A 15,772-nucleotide genomic window follows, 5' to 3' on the forward strand; every position below is an offset into this window, starting at 1 on the left:
ATAATAATAATAATAATAATAATGATAAACACTGCAGTTGGAGCAGCCTATAACAAACGCATAAATAACAAGTATAAATATATGTATATAAATATGTTTTTTTTTTACAAAAAGAACAAAAGTTGGCACAATTTTTGTAAATAAATATATTTGTTTTCATAAACCTCAAGTTGTAAAAAAAAAAAAACATAAATCAAAATAAATTAAATTAAAAAAAAAACAACTAAGGTTCTTTGGAAGATCTCATGATAGTAATAAAAAAAAACTGTTTGCTGTTCATGTCTAAATGCTCAATTCATTGTCTGAGTGGAATTTAAGTTAGCATTAGACTAAGACAAATAAATAGATAAATAAATATATTGTGGTGGTCATTAAGTACAAGATATTTCTTGAATAAGTGATAATACACTGGTTTCAAATTTTGGCGCAAGGCCAGCAATTTCGGGGGAGGTGGGTGAGTTGATTGCATTGGCTCCAGTCCTCATCTAGAACTTGTTTTATCGACCCCCGAAAGGATGAAAGACAAAATCAGCCTTGGCGAAACCTGAACTAAGAACGTGAAGACAGATGAAATGCCGCTAAGCATTTCACCTGGAGTGCTAACGATACCGCCAAGTTGCTGCCTTAAAAGTGATAATAAATATATTGAGGAATAGTCTTGTTGAAAACACAAAAAAAAAAAAAAACCATCTAAATGGAAGAGGAGCAATATTAAAATGTCAGAATAACCCGGAAATTGCCTCTGTAAAGTTGCAGTAAAAAGTGGAAGAGATCAAATTGTTAGACAGATTATTACAAGACATTGGTCTGTAATCCTCTCCTACACATTCTTAGAGTTTTGGCTTCCTAAGTCAGTAAATAGCAATAAGATTCTCCTTTTTCTGAGATTCCAAATTCAAATCTAAGTTGATTTGTTTGAGTATTAGTTAAAATTTCTAAAAGGTAGTTACACCTGACTGTCAAACATGCAGGAAATTTCACAACGTGTCTTCCAAGAAGCCAAAATCCTGGATTATTATTGCCTTAACAAGCAAATTATTCCTGTATGTCCGAGAGGCTATCAACGATCATGGCCTCTCATCAACAACATGAGATCAAGTTTGCAACCTCTACTAAATTAACAAAACGTTTCAAATTGAGAATTATACAATCTGTAATGTTAAAAATGACACAACAGATGTAAATTCACTAAAAAAATACCAACAGAAAAAAAATAATAAAGAAATGATAAAAAAAATATAAATAAATGGTACTTCTTGAGTACAGAATGGAAGAACTTGTTCTCTAAAATAGCTGTAGAATATTTAGTGTTGTAATTGTTCATTTGTTTTACGGCTATTTTCCCATGCTAGCATGGATTGGATGAATACATCAAACATATATTGTTTCCTTATAACATCATTCAAGTAGACAGTCCACTCACATATGTTTTGTTTGTTTTTTTTTAACCAACAATATGAATTTCAAAACTGAAAAGGAAAATCAAAAATTAAACACTACACAAAACAGACATACTATTTAGTGTGAAGCTGAGAGCAAACTGAAGTTATAGTGATGTCTAGAACACAGCAGTGATTAAATGTTTTAAAATTGTTCAAAACATTTACTAACAGATGATGTGAAGTTGCTCTCAATCTAATGTAACAGCAACGAGTAACAGAGCTACAGTTTAGAGCAACTAAAGCAGTTCCTGGCTTACTGGATTTAATGTTTTATAGCATAGCACCTACACCCACATACAAAAGATCTTGTGTTTTTTAATTACTAAGAGCTGTGAGCTTAAACCCTAATTTATGAAGAGGTTTTTTTTCTGTTGCACAAGAAGCTACGATATTCAAAGAATCTAGGAAGCAAGAACAAAACATGCTTCTGGAAATGTAGTTAATTTATTAATTAATTAATAAAAAGAGATTAGGGAAACAATGTTAGCTTTATTTAACACTACCTTAGGTTTCATCAAAACCTATTATTGAAATAACTAATAACAGGTACTTTGCTAAAAAAAAAAAAAAAAAAAAATGGAAGAAAATTTTTAGATGCTCCACACCGCAAACAAAGAGAATCCCAGACCCTGCCCTTTCCCCTAAGACTAGCAGCTGGAATTAGTGTTACTTAAACTTAGTGTAGTAAACAGCAGCTGCTGCCACAGACAGGGAAACAAAGCCAAGGAGGAAAATTGAACGCGACTTCCACTGGGCTTTCGAGGCACGTAACAGACGGACAATACGCTCCACTTGTTCCTGTGTGTACTCACGACTGCTGCTATTGTCAACGATGAATGTGGCTAGATCACTTTTTTTGAATAAGTTCATCTGAATCTTAATCCGAGACATGGCTTCCATTTCTGTAATGTCGCCTTGTTTCAGGAGCCGTTCAATCTGCTGGTTTTCAGTGCTGAAACGGTTAGAGAAGATAAGAGTTACACCTGCTGCAACCACTTGTAAGACAGTAACTTATTCAGGTAGGAGTAATAATAAACCCAACCATAAACAAGCACACACAGACACATATACACATGGACCCAAGCACACACTAACACAGACTTAAATGCATGCTAACAGCTAGGCTCAAATGCATACTAACAGCTAGGCTCAAATGCATACTAACAGCTAGGCTCAAATGCATACTAACAGTTAGGCTCAAATGCATACTAACAGTTAGGCTCAAATGCATACTAACAGTTAGGCTCAAATGCATACTAACAGCTAGGCTCAAATGCATACTAACAGTTAGGCTCAAATGCATACTAACAGTTAGTCTCAAATGCATACTAACAGTTAGGCTCAAATGCATACTAACAGTTAGGTTCAAATGCATACTAACAATTAGATTCAAATGCATACTAACAATTAGGCTCAAATGCATACTAACAGTTAGGCTCAAATGCATACTAACAGCTAGGCTCAAATGCATACTAACAGCTAGGCTCAAATGCATTCTCACAGTTAGGCTCAAATGCATACTAACAGTTAGGCTCAAATGCATACTAACAGTTAGGTTCAAATGCATACTAACAGTTAGGCTCAAATGCATACTAACAGCTAGGCTCAAATGCATACTAACAGTTAGGCACAAATGCATACTAACAGCTAGGCTCAAATGCATACTAACAGTTAGGCTCAAATATACACACACATATACGTACATATATATACACACACATATACATACATATCCATACATACACATATACATACATATCCATACATACACACATATATATATATACATATATACACACATATATATATATACATATATACACACATATATATATATACATATATACACACATACGTACATATACACAAAAACATACATTATTTACATTATCTACATTTGACGGATATTCGTCCTCATCTTGTTTGTTGTTAACACAACGTTTCAGCTGATATACCCTCCAGCCTTCGTCAGGTGTCTTGGGGAAATTTCGAACCTGGGTTCTCATTCCTATCGATGTTACTATTATTATTATTATTATATTATTATTATTAATCAGGTCGCTGCCGTGAATCGAACTCGGAACCTTGGGGTTAGTAGCCCGCGCTCTTAACCACTACGCCATATGCCCGGGCATATGGCGTAGTGGTTAAGAGCGCGGGCTACTAACCCCAAGGTTCCGAGTTCGATTCACGGCAGCGACTTGATTAATAATAATAATAATATAATAATAATAATAATAGTAACATCGATAGGAATGAGAACCCAGGTTCGAAATTTCCCCAAGACACCTGACGAAGGCTGGAGGGTATATCAGCCGAAACGTTGTGTTAACAACAAACAAGATGAGGACGAATATCCGTCAAATGTAGATAATGTAAATAATGTAAATAATTCCTCATCTCTTAAATATAGAACTGTAAAAACATACATATACTCACACACACACGTACATACACATACACACACACGTACATACACACACACGCACACGTACATTTACACACACGCACACGTACATTTACACATGCACACACATACATTTACATACACGCACACACGTACATTTAGATATGCACACACACACATGTACATTTACATATGCGCACACCCCAAAACAATGAAGGACATTATTAAGTTGCAAAGAGGGAAATCAAAATAGGGGTTGCCTTACCAGTTAACGACAATTGTGTATTTCATGTAGGATATCATCATCTTATTTTCATATAACAATGGAATGTTAATTATAACAAATTGATGACCTGGAATAAAAAGGAGACATTCAAAGAAATTCTTAGATTGCAGAAACAAGGAAGAAATATTACAAAAGTAACATACAGGTTTAGGTATGGCCATGTGGTTAAGAAACTTACTTAGCAATGACATGGTTCTGGGTTCAGTCTCACTGCATGACACCTTGAGCTAAAACCTCATGAGTCAATTAGAAAGACGGAAATCGAAAGAAGCCCGTTTTATATATACGTATATGTATCTAGCATGGCTGTTGCCCTCTTGACTGGCCCTCGTGCCGGTGACACGTAAAAGCACCCACTACACTCTCTGAGTGGTTGGCGTTAGGAAGGGCATCCAGCTGTAGAAACTCTGCCAAATCAGATTGGAGGCTGGTGTAGCCATCTGGTTTCACCAGTCCTCAGTCAAATCGTCCTTCCCATGCCAGCATGGAAAGCGAACGTTAAACGATGATGATGATGATGATGATTATATCTATGTATGTGTCTTTCTGATGCTGTAACAATACTACCAATCCACTGTCTTAGTGTTAAACTAAGTAATTTTGACATAAAGCCAACAATTTCTAGGGGAAGGGGCATGAGAATAACATTGACTCCATTACTTTGCTGGCAATTATTTTATTGACACCTGAAAGGTAAAGTTCACCTTGGTTGCATTTGGACACAGAATGTGAAGCTGAAAGAAGTACTAAACTAAATAGTATCGCGGCATGTGTAAGGACTTTCAAGCGAGATCGTTGCCAGTGCCCCATGACTGGCTCTTGTGCGGGTGGCATGTAAAATACACCATTTTGAGCGCGGCCGTTGCCAGTACCGCCTGACTGGCCTTCGTGCGGGTGGCACGTAAAAGCACCCACTGCACTCTCTGAGTGATTGGCGTTAGGAAGGGCATCCAGCTGTAGAAACTCTGCCAAATCAGATTGGAGCCTGGTGTAGCCGTCTGGTTTCACCAGTCCTCAGTCAAATCGTCCAACCCATGCTAGCATGGACAGCGGACGTTAAACGACGATGATGATGATGATGAAAACAAGGGTACTTACCACAAAGGAACATCCTTACAACTTTCCACATTATATGACTCCGGATCAGGGGCTGGATCAACATAATAAAGAGCTGATTTTTTTCAGGTTTACTAAACGTAAGGTTGGCAATGTACCTGCGATTAAGTTCACCGTTATCAAGAAAGGCTTCGGGTCCAAAATATTTCTTGATTTTTTTCCATCCAGCTCCTCCAGGTTTTAGAACTAAATATTGAAACAGGAAAAAAAAAAAAAAAAAAAAAAGATTTTCAAATGACAAAAAGAAATATATTGAAAAGAAATTGGTGAAATTTGATAATTTAATAATTACAGAAGTAGATAAATTGCTTGAAATAGCTCAGTCTTTAGCATTGACACCAGGATATAAAACAAGAATTTATTCAAACTAGCCCAAAAATGATTTACAGGGAAGTAAACACACCTACATTGGTTGTCAAGCAATGGTGGTGGGGGGGGGGGGGGGATAAACACAGACACACACAAATATATATATATATATATATATATATATGTTGTTGTACTTGGGGATGGTCATATTGCCAGTTTAGCCAATAAAAACACACGCACTGTATATTTGGTGTTAATTTGCTTCAGCTTTATATTACATTAATCTTAATCTTATTTCGGCCAGAGTTCTTTCGTCACACTTCTGTGACCTCATCAGTGGTCCTTTGTTTCCTTCTTTCTTATGTGTGTCTCACCTTGCTAAATATCAGCCATTTTGTATTTTGTATTCCTATTGTATGTGTCTACGCATGCGTGTCCTTCAATGTGTCTGTGTCTTTTGTAAGTGCATGTGTGTATGGGGAGTGTCTGTATCACCTATATACTCTGTTAATACGTGTTCGTTTGTATTTGTTTTTATTTATTTATTTGTTCATGTGTGTGTGTGTGCTTTTTTTTTTTGTGTTTAATTAAATTTTGTTAACGTATGTAGTATTTAATTCCATTTGTTTATCTATGTATTGTATTATACTTTGTTCATATTATTATTGGTTTATGGGTAACATGTCACATGCTACGGTTTGTGGTTTGTTAGTGTTCCATTCTAGTTTCCTCTTCAGGCTAGGTTTCTCTTCTATTATGTGTGTAGCTTCAGTAATTTGTCTAAGTGCTGCATCACTGCTATGTGTAGATAAGATTTTAATTTCTATGTTGTTGATTGAGCCTCTATGTTCTTGCTCAGCGTGCTGGTACAGAACTGATGAGTTCTTCCCTTCCTTAAGTTCCCTCCAATGTTCGTTTGCCCGCTCCCCTATGCTCCTTGCTGTTTCGCCTACATATGTCATTGTCTTATTTCTGCATCGTCCCTCTGTACATCTTATACTATAGACCATATTTCTGGTTTTGCAGTTCGTTTGTGGGCTAAATCTACATACGATACAGTTCCTATCAGTGCAGGGGGTTCTACTGAAAGGGTATGTTCTACTGATAAGGGATTTAATAGGGTTGCCTGGCCTTTCAACAACCTTAATTCTTAGCTTAAGTTTGTCTAGGGCCCTTCTAAAGCGGTACGCCAGTTCGCCTCTAGGGGTGGTGTCGACGAACATGACGCTCTGGTACTTGTGGCTATCATACCATGAGCTTGCCTTCCCTATTTTCTTCTTAGTCCTTTCTATGGTGTTCCATGATTTGCTCCTATAGAGTGGGCAAATCCCATTCCTATCGTTGCGTTTGATTGTTTCAAACTTCTTCATAGCTCCTTTGTATACCCTGATCCTTTCTTTATGGCTGTAACCTGAGAACTGCATGCGGTGGACGAAATGTTGTATATGTCTCTTTAATTCTGTAGGGTCGCACATGCAGGAGACATTTCGCATTACTCTGACGAGGTCTGCCATCAATATGTTGAATTTGGCATTGTCCGCAACAGCCGAGTTCCGGTGGATCAGGTAGTTGGAGGCCATAAGTTTTGTATAGTGTGAATGGAGGATTCTGGTTTTATTGTTCTTAGTTTCTGGCCAGAGTTCAGTATCTAATACAGGTAATCTATGGTTAGGGTGTTTAGTAGGGTAGTCTATCGTAACTTTAATACTCTGGTGGATGGAGTTAGCTATTTGCTGGATGCTCTCCATAGTCTTAGTTTCTATTTCTATTTCCAGAGTACTCTCTTGTGGGGGTGTCTTTACCACTAAGTTGATATCATCGACATATCAAGAGTACATATTCACGAGTATGGAGTTCTGTGTCAGGCGTTCCTTAAGCCTTCTGTCCCACCATACCATGAAGAGATTGGCCACATCACCGGCGATACTAACACCGATGGCTGCCCCCTCGTCCTGGGCGTATAATTTGTTGTTAAATTTAAAGGTGTGGCCTTTTAGGGTGACCTTTATACTAGCTCCTAGTGCATGTGCGATCATTTTCTTTACCTGGTGGATATTAGTGGGGGTCCGTATGGCTCTGGTCCATCCACTCCATCTCTCTATAGGGGTCTTCCTAGCCATAGAGGTAATTGCGGGTGGTCTACCTCTTAGACGTCTACTAGGGCAGAAATCTCTAAGGTCGTATCTATCTAGATATACATCGTCATATGTCAATCTAAGTAGGAGGCCCAGTTCTTCTGTGTTGACTTTTTCGAACTCTACTTCGCTCTCGTTGATCATCTCCACGCACTTTTCCACTGCAAAATCCACGTCGATAGATGGGTATAGTGATACCACATCCATGCTACCCACTATACACCCTGTCAGGTTGCAAGTGTTGTTGCAGTCGTTGATCCTGCTGAGATCTTCCGTGCTGTCACAGACATCAGGTGACATCTGGATTATGGGGCGTATGATCACAAATCTTGCAAAACAAATATATATATATATATATATATATATATATATATATATTTAAAATTAACGTTGACCACTAACGTGGACAGCAATTTAGGTCTTAATAGACACAAGATGTGATCTATTTCTAGCACATTAATTGTCCACGTTAGTGGTCAACGTTAATTTTTAAAATGTACCTTAATCCCCTGAGATTGCAGATATTATTTCTGAATCTCTTTGATTCTTTAGATGTGCTGGCCTCATGATAATTAATCGATATTAATCGATATATGATTAATTACCATATTTTATAATTATATATATATATATATATATATATACAATGGGCTTCTTTCAGTTTCCATCTACCAAATCTACTCACAAGGCTTTGGTCGGCCTAAGGCTGTAGTAGAAGACACTTGCCCAAGGTGCCATGCAGTGGGACTGAACCCAGAACCATGTGGTTGGGAAGCAAGCTTCTCACCATACAGCCACTTCTGCACCAATAAGACTTTCTTTTTAATTCTTAAAGGTAACAAAGAATTGACATGCATCTAATGTGACTGACTGTATAACAAATGGGATGCCAAGATAAAGGAGGAGTTTGTCTTATGTGAGACCAAGTCTTACACACCAGCCAATACAGTAGCTATGGTTACCTAGTCTTTTTTATTTATTTTTGTATATCTATTTTCCTAACACTTAAAACTTACAATTTATATCCTAAAGGTTAGTGAAAATCTGACACGTATCATATAAAAGTTAAACATATTTTTTTAAGGGTTGGACAGTTCAATATTCTGGAGTACCGACAATTCAGCACATGTAATATATGTCATTTATTAGTACATTATATTGGTGTTTGTTGCATATCTAAAACACATGCAACCTACAGACACAACAGTCATAGAATAGATTAACTATAAATAAGCAGAAAGCATACATATACATGAAACAAACACCAGCAAAAAAAAAAAAACATATATCCACACACCCATATGAAACCAGGGACGTGCTGAGTGTTTATAAGACCATTATTTCGAGCATTGAAAATGAAAGAGGAGGGTTTTTTTCCTATCTGGATGCTCCAGGTAGAACTGGCAAGACATTTTTTCATCAACTTTTTTTCTGGCTAAACTGCACCAAATGAAACATTGCCATAGCAATGGCATCAAGTGGAATAGCTGCAACTCTAAGTGGTGGCCGCATAACTCATTCCTGTTTCAAACTCCCTGAATAAAATAGATCGATAGCAACATTTTTCCTTTTCTGGCAAAATATGCACCCAGTTCAATAAAATTATGAAGGTAATGCTGATTACTATGCATAAAATGCAAAATATTTAATCTTTTTGTAGATTAGGTAGGCATGATTCGCTCCTGCCTTTCAATCTCAGTATTAAAGCTACGCAGAGTACCCAAGGTCAATAAGATGCCCTGTGCTGAATTGTCTATGCACTGAATTGTCGCGTCACACAATATTCTGTTGTCTTGTAGGCAAGACAGAGTGTTGTGAGAAGATACACAATTTATGAGAGATATTCAGATGTATAAAGGAAATTTAAAAGCAATTAGTGTAAACATTATTCTGTGGTATATATATTTTGGTCAATCCTGAATGAGCAAACCATCAAATAAAATGATGATGTTGCAGCTCCAAGCCAATTCTAATCAGACAGATCCTTGACATGCAGTTTGTCAGTCAAATAACTAAGTGTAACCCCTAACAAATGTATTATTCATAGGAGAGTATTGTAGTTCACTTGAAGCATTGTGTATTGCTTGTAAAGAATAAAAAGTTTTGAATGGTACAACAATGCACTATAATACAAAAAATGAATTATATACTTGTTGTAATTTAGTTATCCATAGTCCTTCTTCAGATATTCTTAGATGGAGTCTAAGCAACTCCATCTGAAGAAGGAATTGTATTCCGAAATATCATCGGACTATAGATAACTAAATTACAACAGGTATATAGTCCATTTTTGTATTATTCATGATTCAAAGACAGTGTTGTTGTTATTGTCTAACCTCAGATCATCCCTAACAGAGTTAGCAGGCTCATGACCAAAGGCATTTCAGTTGTGGCCGTCTCATCTTTATTTTAGATACAGTTTAACTATGACTATGTCACTGAGGAAAAGTGAAAAGTGTGTATAGAATGATGGTGATGCACTTGCTTTCACAGATCCCAAGAAGAAAGAAGTATGGAAATTTTACTATGTTACTAGGAGAGGTTGCTGAATGTGGAGAATGCATGGAAGTGAGAAAATTTTCATGCAATTTGCACTGCAGGACAATGTTTACCAGCCAAGACTATGTAGGTCCACTTGTGCAAGCTCTGTGCAAAACATCTGAAGAAGATTAATGGCTCATGTCGTCTGAAATAAAATGTCTATAAAGATGGGATGATCACAGCTAAAGTGCATTTGATCACAGGTTTGTATTATCAGGCTGACCTTGAAACCAACCTACAAAAAAGGCGTCTATGCAGTCATTCGAGTAGCTAGTAATAGCACCCAAGTCTCCCTTAGATCACACTCTACCATCATGAGAAATATAAAGGATGCACTGGAAATTGTATGTAGTCCTTGATATACTATATCTACAAAGTAAAAGATAGGATGGTCACAACTGGAAGGCTTTTCGGTATGGGTCTGCTTGGTCAGAGCTAACCTCGGGCTACACAAAAACAACAATTCAATGAATGACAACAACAGTAAGTAAAATAAATAATAAATTGCTTTAGATTTGAAACAAAGCAGTGGGGGAAAAGGAATTGAAATAATGCCCAATTCTCGTTAATTGTACCATTTTAACAAAACATCAAACAGAAGGATTGTTCGTAATTTTAAGTCGGCGCTGACTAATCAAAACCTTATGATCAAAGCATTGTCATCATCATCAGGGGTTTTTTTTTTTTTTTGGCAGATATAGAGTACTATGGACGACATTAGCCAGTGTGTCCTTCCATGCTTTTTTTTTTTTTTTTGCATGCCAAGGTGTAATTTGAGAGTTGAATTGACTGCTATTTCTAGTAGATTGAATGTTAATCCACGTGACTCAATGGCAAAAGGTGAAGGTCATAATGTCTTGCAGAATTTAACGGTTCAAGATTTGATTGAAAAAGAAATCCAAAAGTCAAAAGATAGTGTTGAAGAAAATGTGAAAAATTAATCTAAACGTAATAGATATTGAGAAATAATTTGAAATTACATCAATAAACTACTATAAAAAAAGAACTTTGCAGCTTTAACAGGCGATGGTATAAAATGAAACACTTAAAAATATACACCGTTTGAAAAATAAACACGCCAATTGTATTTTCACTGAACATTATTTTAGCTTTCGTTTTCATATTTATTTACTTTGGTTTACTCTCCATTTACGATGTTTCAACAGACATACAAAATTTTAAAAAATAATGACAGCAATCAGGTTTTGTCAACAAATAAACTAGATAGCATGAAAAATTTGACCTCTTGAACCCTGAAACCCAAAACAAACGCAAGGGCTGAGTTAGTAAGGTACACACACAGAAACGACAAAGATTTTCAAAACTAACTGAAGGCAGTTTAGTTTAATTCTATGAAGTATTATTGGTAAAAATGATAGTAACCATTATTATCACCATTAAGAAAAATAATACTGTATTTTTTCAGTTCGAATGGCACTACTAAAGTTTCTTGAATAAAACCGAAAACAAACGGAATATACATATTAGTTCCACCTCGTTTTTAATGGAGTGGAAACCTTTAGATGTCACGCACTCATTTCCATGCTATTATAAATGAGGGGACATGACTTGTGAAAAGAAATATTAGAATGATGAACTAAGGAGTTCTGGAATTGCTGTGAGATTAAGAGAAATTCATTGATATATATATCATTAAGAGAGAGGGCGAAAATGCTAATCCGAAAGGAAGGTTGTTCTTTCTATATCAAAGACAACTAAATCATTAGAAAATTATGATATGAATATTGCAATCATTTGAAATATCTTTCTAATGAACAACTGAAAAGGGCTGTAATGTTACCAATTAATGAATCGTATGAGACATCGAGGGAGACCCTCTAAATGATCGGTCACTTGACCATGGCTGACCTAAGATAAAATAACCAATCAACCAAGAAATCGATCAAGACAGTGATTAGTTCTGGTCATGTGGGTTTATATCGAAAATAGTATATTTTATGCCCATTTTGGTACTGTTTTCTTTTTTAAAAGTCTCTATTCGATCGCTCGACCTGCTAGAGATAGCAGCCAAATCTCAATTCACAGAAAGATGTCTTAAATATGGTAGAATGCATTAAAATGTAACCCCTGATGTACACACGAAAAGCTGTGGTGGTCAAGGCCATGACGCCTTTCATCATGGGTTGCCGACGAGAACAAACCCAGAACTATAGCTGTTCCTTTATTCGAAACAATACCAGTTGTCAAAATAGCATGAAACAGTTAAAAGACGGCGATGTTTCAGTATTTAGTCCTTTCAGCACCATGGGATGAACAGAACTTTTTAATATTACTGTGTTTGTGCTTATTGCTATGGTTATAAAAATATAGGTTCAAATACACTGACTTACTATGAAATATCTTAAAAACTACCCCCCACCAATATCTTCATAGTCCAACAATAAATAAAAGGTTTCGAGGGTTTAGTATTATTTTTTTTTTTAACTTCATTAAAGGTAAAAAGGTTTGGAAGGAATTAACTGACAAAGCCGTCAAGAAAACAAAGTCTTCGGTGATGATGCAATATGTTAATAATAAAATAATAATTTTTTTCTAAAGGCCAGCAATTTTAAGAGGAGAGAGAAGTCAATTACACTGACCACAGTACTCAACAAATACTTATTTTATCGACCCTGAAAGGGACGAAAGGCAAAAGCTGACCTCAGCAGCATTTGAACTTAGAAAGTAGTGTTAATAGCAATAATAATAATAATGAATATCTTTAAACAGTGTCCCGTAAAATAAATTCTTTATATCAAAGAGAAAGTAATTAATGAAAAAGAAATATATGTGGGTGTTTGACAAGAGTTGTTTGGAAGGTGTATATAGTTTTAGGGTGGAGGACTTACTTTGGTTGGCAATTTCTTCAGCGTCTATGACATTACAACGAAGATTCCTCAACATGTCAGTGACAGTCGTCTTTCCTGAGGCTATACCACCTGTTAAGCCTACAATATACATGGCTGTAGTGTTCTTATAAACCCACGAGTAAGGTGTGGACAAGGAAATTACAGTTTGCGATTAAACGAAAATACGATTTCAATCGAACTTTTCTTCTCTCTCTCTCTCTCAGACCGCCGTTTGTTTGAAATGAGAAAGTAGAAGTGATGTTGTTATAGGTTTTTCAGCCTGTTTTCCTTATTTTAAGAAATTCTTCAGTAATGTTTGGTCTTCTTTGGTATTTTTGGTGAGATATTTTGTGTTAAAACTGTCGAAGTTGTTAAATAAGGAAGAAAGGTTTACAGAATGAAGTCCTAGAAAGGTAAGGTAGTAAAAAAAACGAAAATTTTCCGGTGATGACCTAAATGTGTACCCCAGCAAAAATTCGAAACTGATAAAGCTTCATGAGAAAACATTGAAGGATAAAACAAGAGAAAAGAAAGAAAAAAAAAGAAAGAAAAATTAATGAATGGAATAAATTGGTAAATTTTAAAAAGACTGTTTAAAGAATAAAAGAAAAATTTGAAATATTAAAAAGGTAATAATAAAAATCAGTAGATGTGAAATGAAGATGAAATAAAATGATTCAAAACATAATCAATAAAAAAACAATAACAAAGTGCTATCTTAGCTCATCAGAAGAACATAATATAATATGATATATTATGAGGATCGATCGATTAATCCAACCAGCCGAGATATTCGACCGTGTGATTTGAGACCTAGAACTTCACAGAGTTTACAGACTGTTAAGGAATGCATGCACGTAAACGTGCATAGTTTTGCAAACATAAAACGAAACAGACGCTCGCATGCACATAGGTTGGCTGGTTCGCGTCTACTCTGGTCCAGCTTGAGTCTTTGAGAATTTAAAATAGTTCACGAGAAATCTCTGAGCTGTGCTAATGGTTAAATAAACAGCAAAGTGTTAATATAGGAGGGTGGGGCAAAATGAGTAACTTCTGATTCTTAGCTATTTTTGTACCCGTTTGAAATCATTGCATTACAAGCATTACATCATCATTATTTTGTACTGCTGCATCGTCTTCAGAAGCAAAGATTGGTTAGCATAGTTGTTGTTGAGGTTGAAAGTGTTCAAAACATAGTCAGGTGGCAGGTCCTCTTTTTTCAAGAAATTTTTCCTCAGCTTTGATCCGATTTTTAATGAGGCTGCTAAGTTTTAGTGTTTAACAAACAATATTCTTTTCTTTGTTGGGTTCCAGGCCAATTTTTTCCGATATTAATGTTTAATTTGATCATTTTCAAGTTTCAAAAAAAAAAATGACATCTAAATGGGGTAAAATGAGTAATGACTAATTACAATAATTTCTTCTCTTTAATTGCATGGTGAGTAAATATATCACAAAGACACTCCAGCAGGTTGTGAAAAACCTACAGATTATAAATTATGTTAAATTTCTTTTTATTTTATTTAGTCAAGTTTTGTTAATTTCATATCAATGTGCCGTTTGACTTGATACTCTTTATTCTCTTTTACTCTCTTTTACTCGTTTCAATCATTTGACTGCGGTCATGCTGGAGCACCGCCTTCAGTCGAGAAAATCGACCCCAGGACTTATTCTTTGGATGCCTAGTACTTATTCTATCGGTTTCTTTTGCCGAACCGCTAGGTTACGGGGACGTAAACACACCACCATCGGTTGTCAAGCGATGTTGGGGGGATAAATACAGACACACAAACACATACACATACATACCTAGAGTAGAAAAGAATAATTATTATGTTTCGCTGAAGAGGTATAATGCGACCGAAACATTTTTCAGCTACAGTGAGATATCTGTAGAAAATTTCACTAAAAATATCCAGTTTTTAAAGTTAGAGGAAACTAAGGAGACTTCTGGAGATTACCTGAAACTCCTCTCCCACCCCCGAAAAACTTTTTCAAAATAAATTCCGATATAATAGTGATCTACACCATCTGAAAAGTATTCGGAGACAATTTCATTAAAAGATATAAATTTTTCTGAAAGTTATGGAGTAACAAAAATCGGCGGTGCACAGTTGTATAGGTATGCCACTAGACTATCAGTTAACACCATAATATTACATTTTAACAATGAATTAATTATGAATGAATATTTATACGGAAAGAAAATGAGACTGTGTGGTTTCTTCCCCCACAGTTTTGCGAGTAAATTATGAGAAGTGTGATAGTAAATTAAAAGACAATCAAAATGAGATTGCGAACTCGGTACGCTAAAATACATATTTAAGACAAAAGAGATGCATGTAGGTAGTAGTATGTTCTCTGATCAGGAATAATATAGCACATCGTAAAGTATTTCAATTTCAATAACACGAATACTTAAAAGGAGTGAAAATCATCAAGAATAAATTATGATAAACACGATAGAATTATTCAATTACCTCCCTTGAATAATGTCGTAGATTACAACTGAATCAGTTATTAAAAGGCATTTAATTAATAGATACATATAATGTACGTAAATTAAATAGAAATACTTTTTAAAATATAGGAAAAAGGAGTAAATGATTTGTTTAGTAAAATATTTGAGAGCTTTTTAAATTTTATACTGGAAGAAAATAAATAATAGGAAATGTTATTGATATAAA

At 35.5% G+C, this 15,772-nt stretch overlaps 1 protein-coding gene across 1 annotated transcript; it reads right to left on the reverse strand.

Moving 5' to 3' along the window:
* Positions 1-131: 131 nt before the first annotated feature.
* On the reverse strand, positions 132-13,517 carry LOC128249921 (dephospho-CoA kinase domain-containing protein-like). Its single transcript, XM_089365735.1, has 4 exons — positions 13,086-13,517; positions 5,234-5,437; positions 4,115-4,202; positions 132-2,394 (listed from the first exon to the last, which is right to left on the reverse strand). Exons 1-4 carry the CDS (start codon positions 13,195-13,197, stop codon positions 2,109-2,111), a joined length of 690 nt encoding a protein of 229 aa, XP_089221861.1. The 5' UTR covers positions 13,198-13,517; the 3' UTR covers positions 132-2,108.
* Between the last annotated feature and the right edge of the window lie 2,255 nt (positions 13,518-15,772).

The sequence above is a fragment of the Octopus bimaculoides genome, chromosome 18, assembly GCF_046866305.1.
Source record: "Octopus bimaculoides isolate indiv1 chromosome 18, ASM4686630v1, whole genome shotgun sequence".
Taxonomy (NCBI): Eukaryota; Metazoa; Mollusca; class Cephalopoda; order Octopoda; family Octopodidae; genus Octopus; species Octopus bimaculoides.

Coding starts and splice junctions, on each gene's coding strand:
- LOC128249921 (XM_089365735.1), bottom strand. CDS start 13,197: ATGTATATTGTAGGCTTAACAGGTGGTATAGCCTCAGGAAAGACGACT. Junction 4,203..5,233: donor TGTAAGGATGTTCCTTTGTG/GTAAGTACCCTT, acceptor TTTTTATTCCAG/GTCATCAATTTGTTATAATT. Junction 2,395..4,114: donor TACACAATTGTCGTTAACTG/GTAAGGCAACCC, acceptor TAACCGTTTCAG/CACTGAAAACCAGCAGATTG.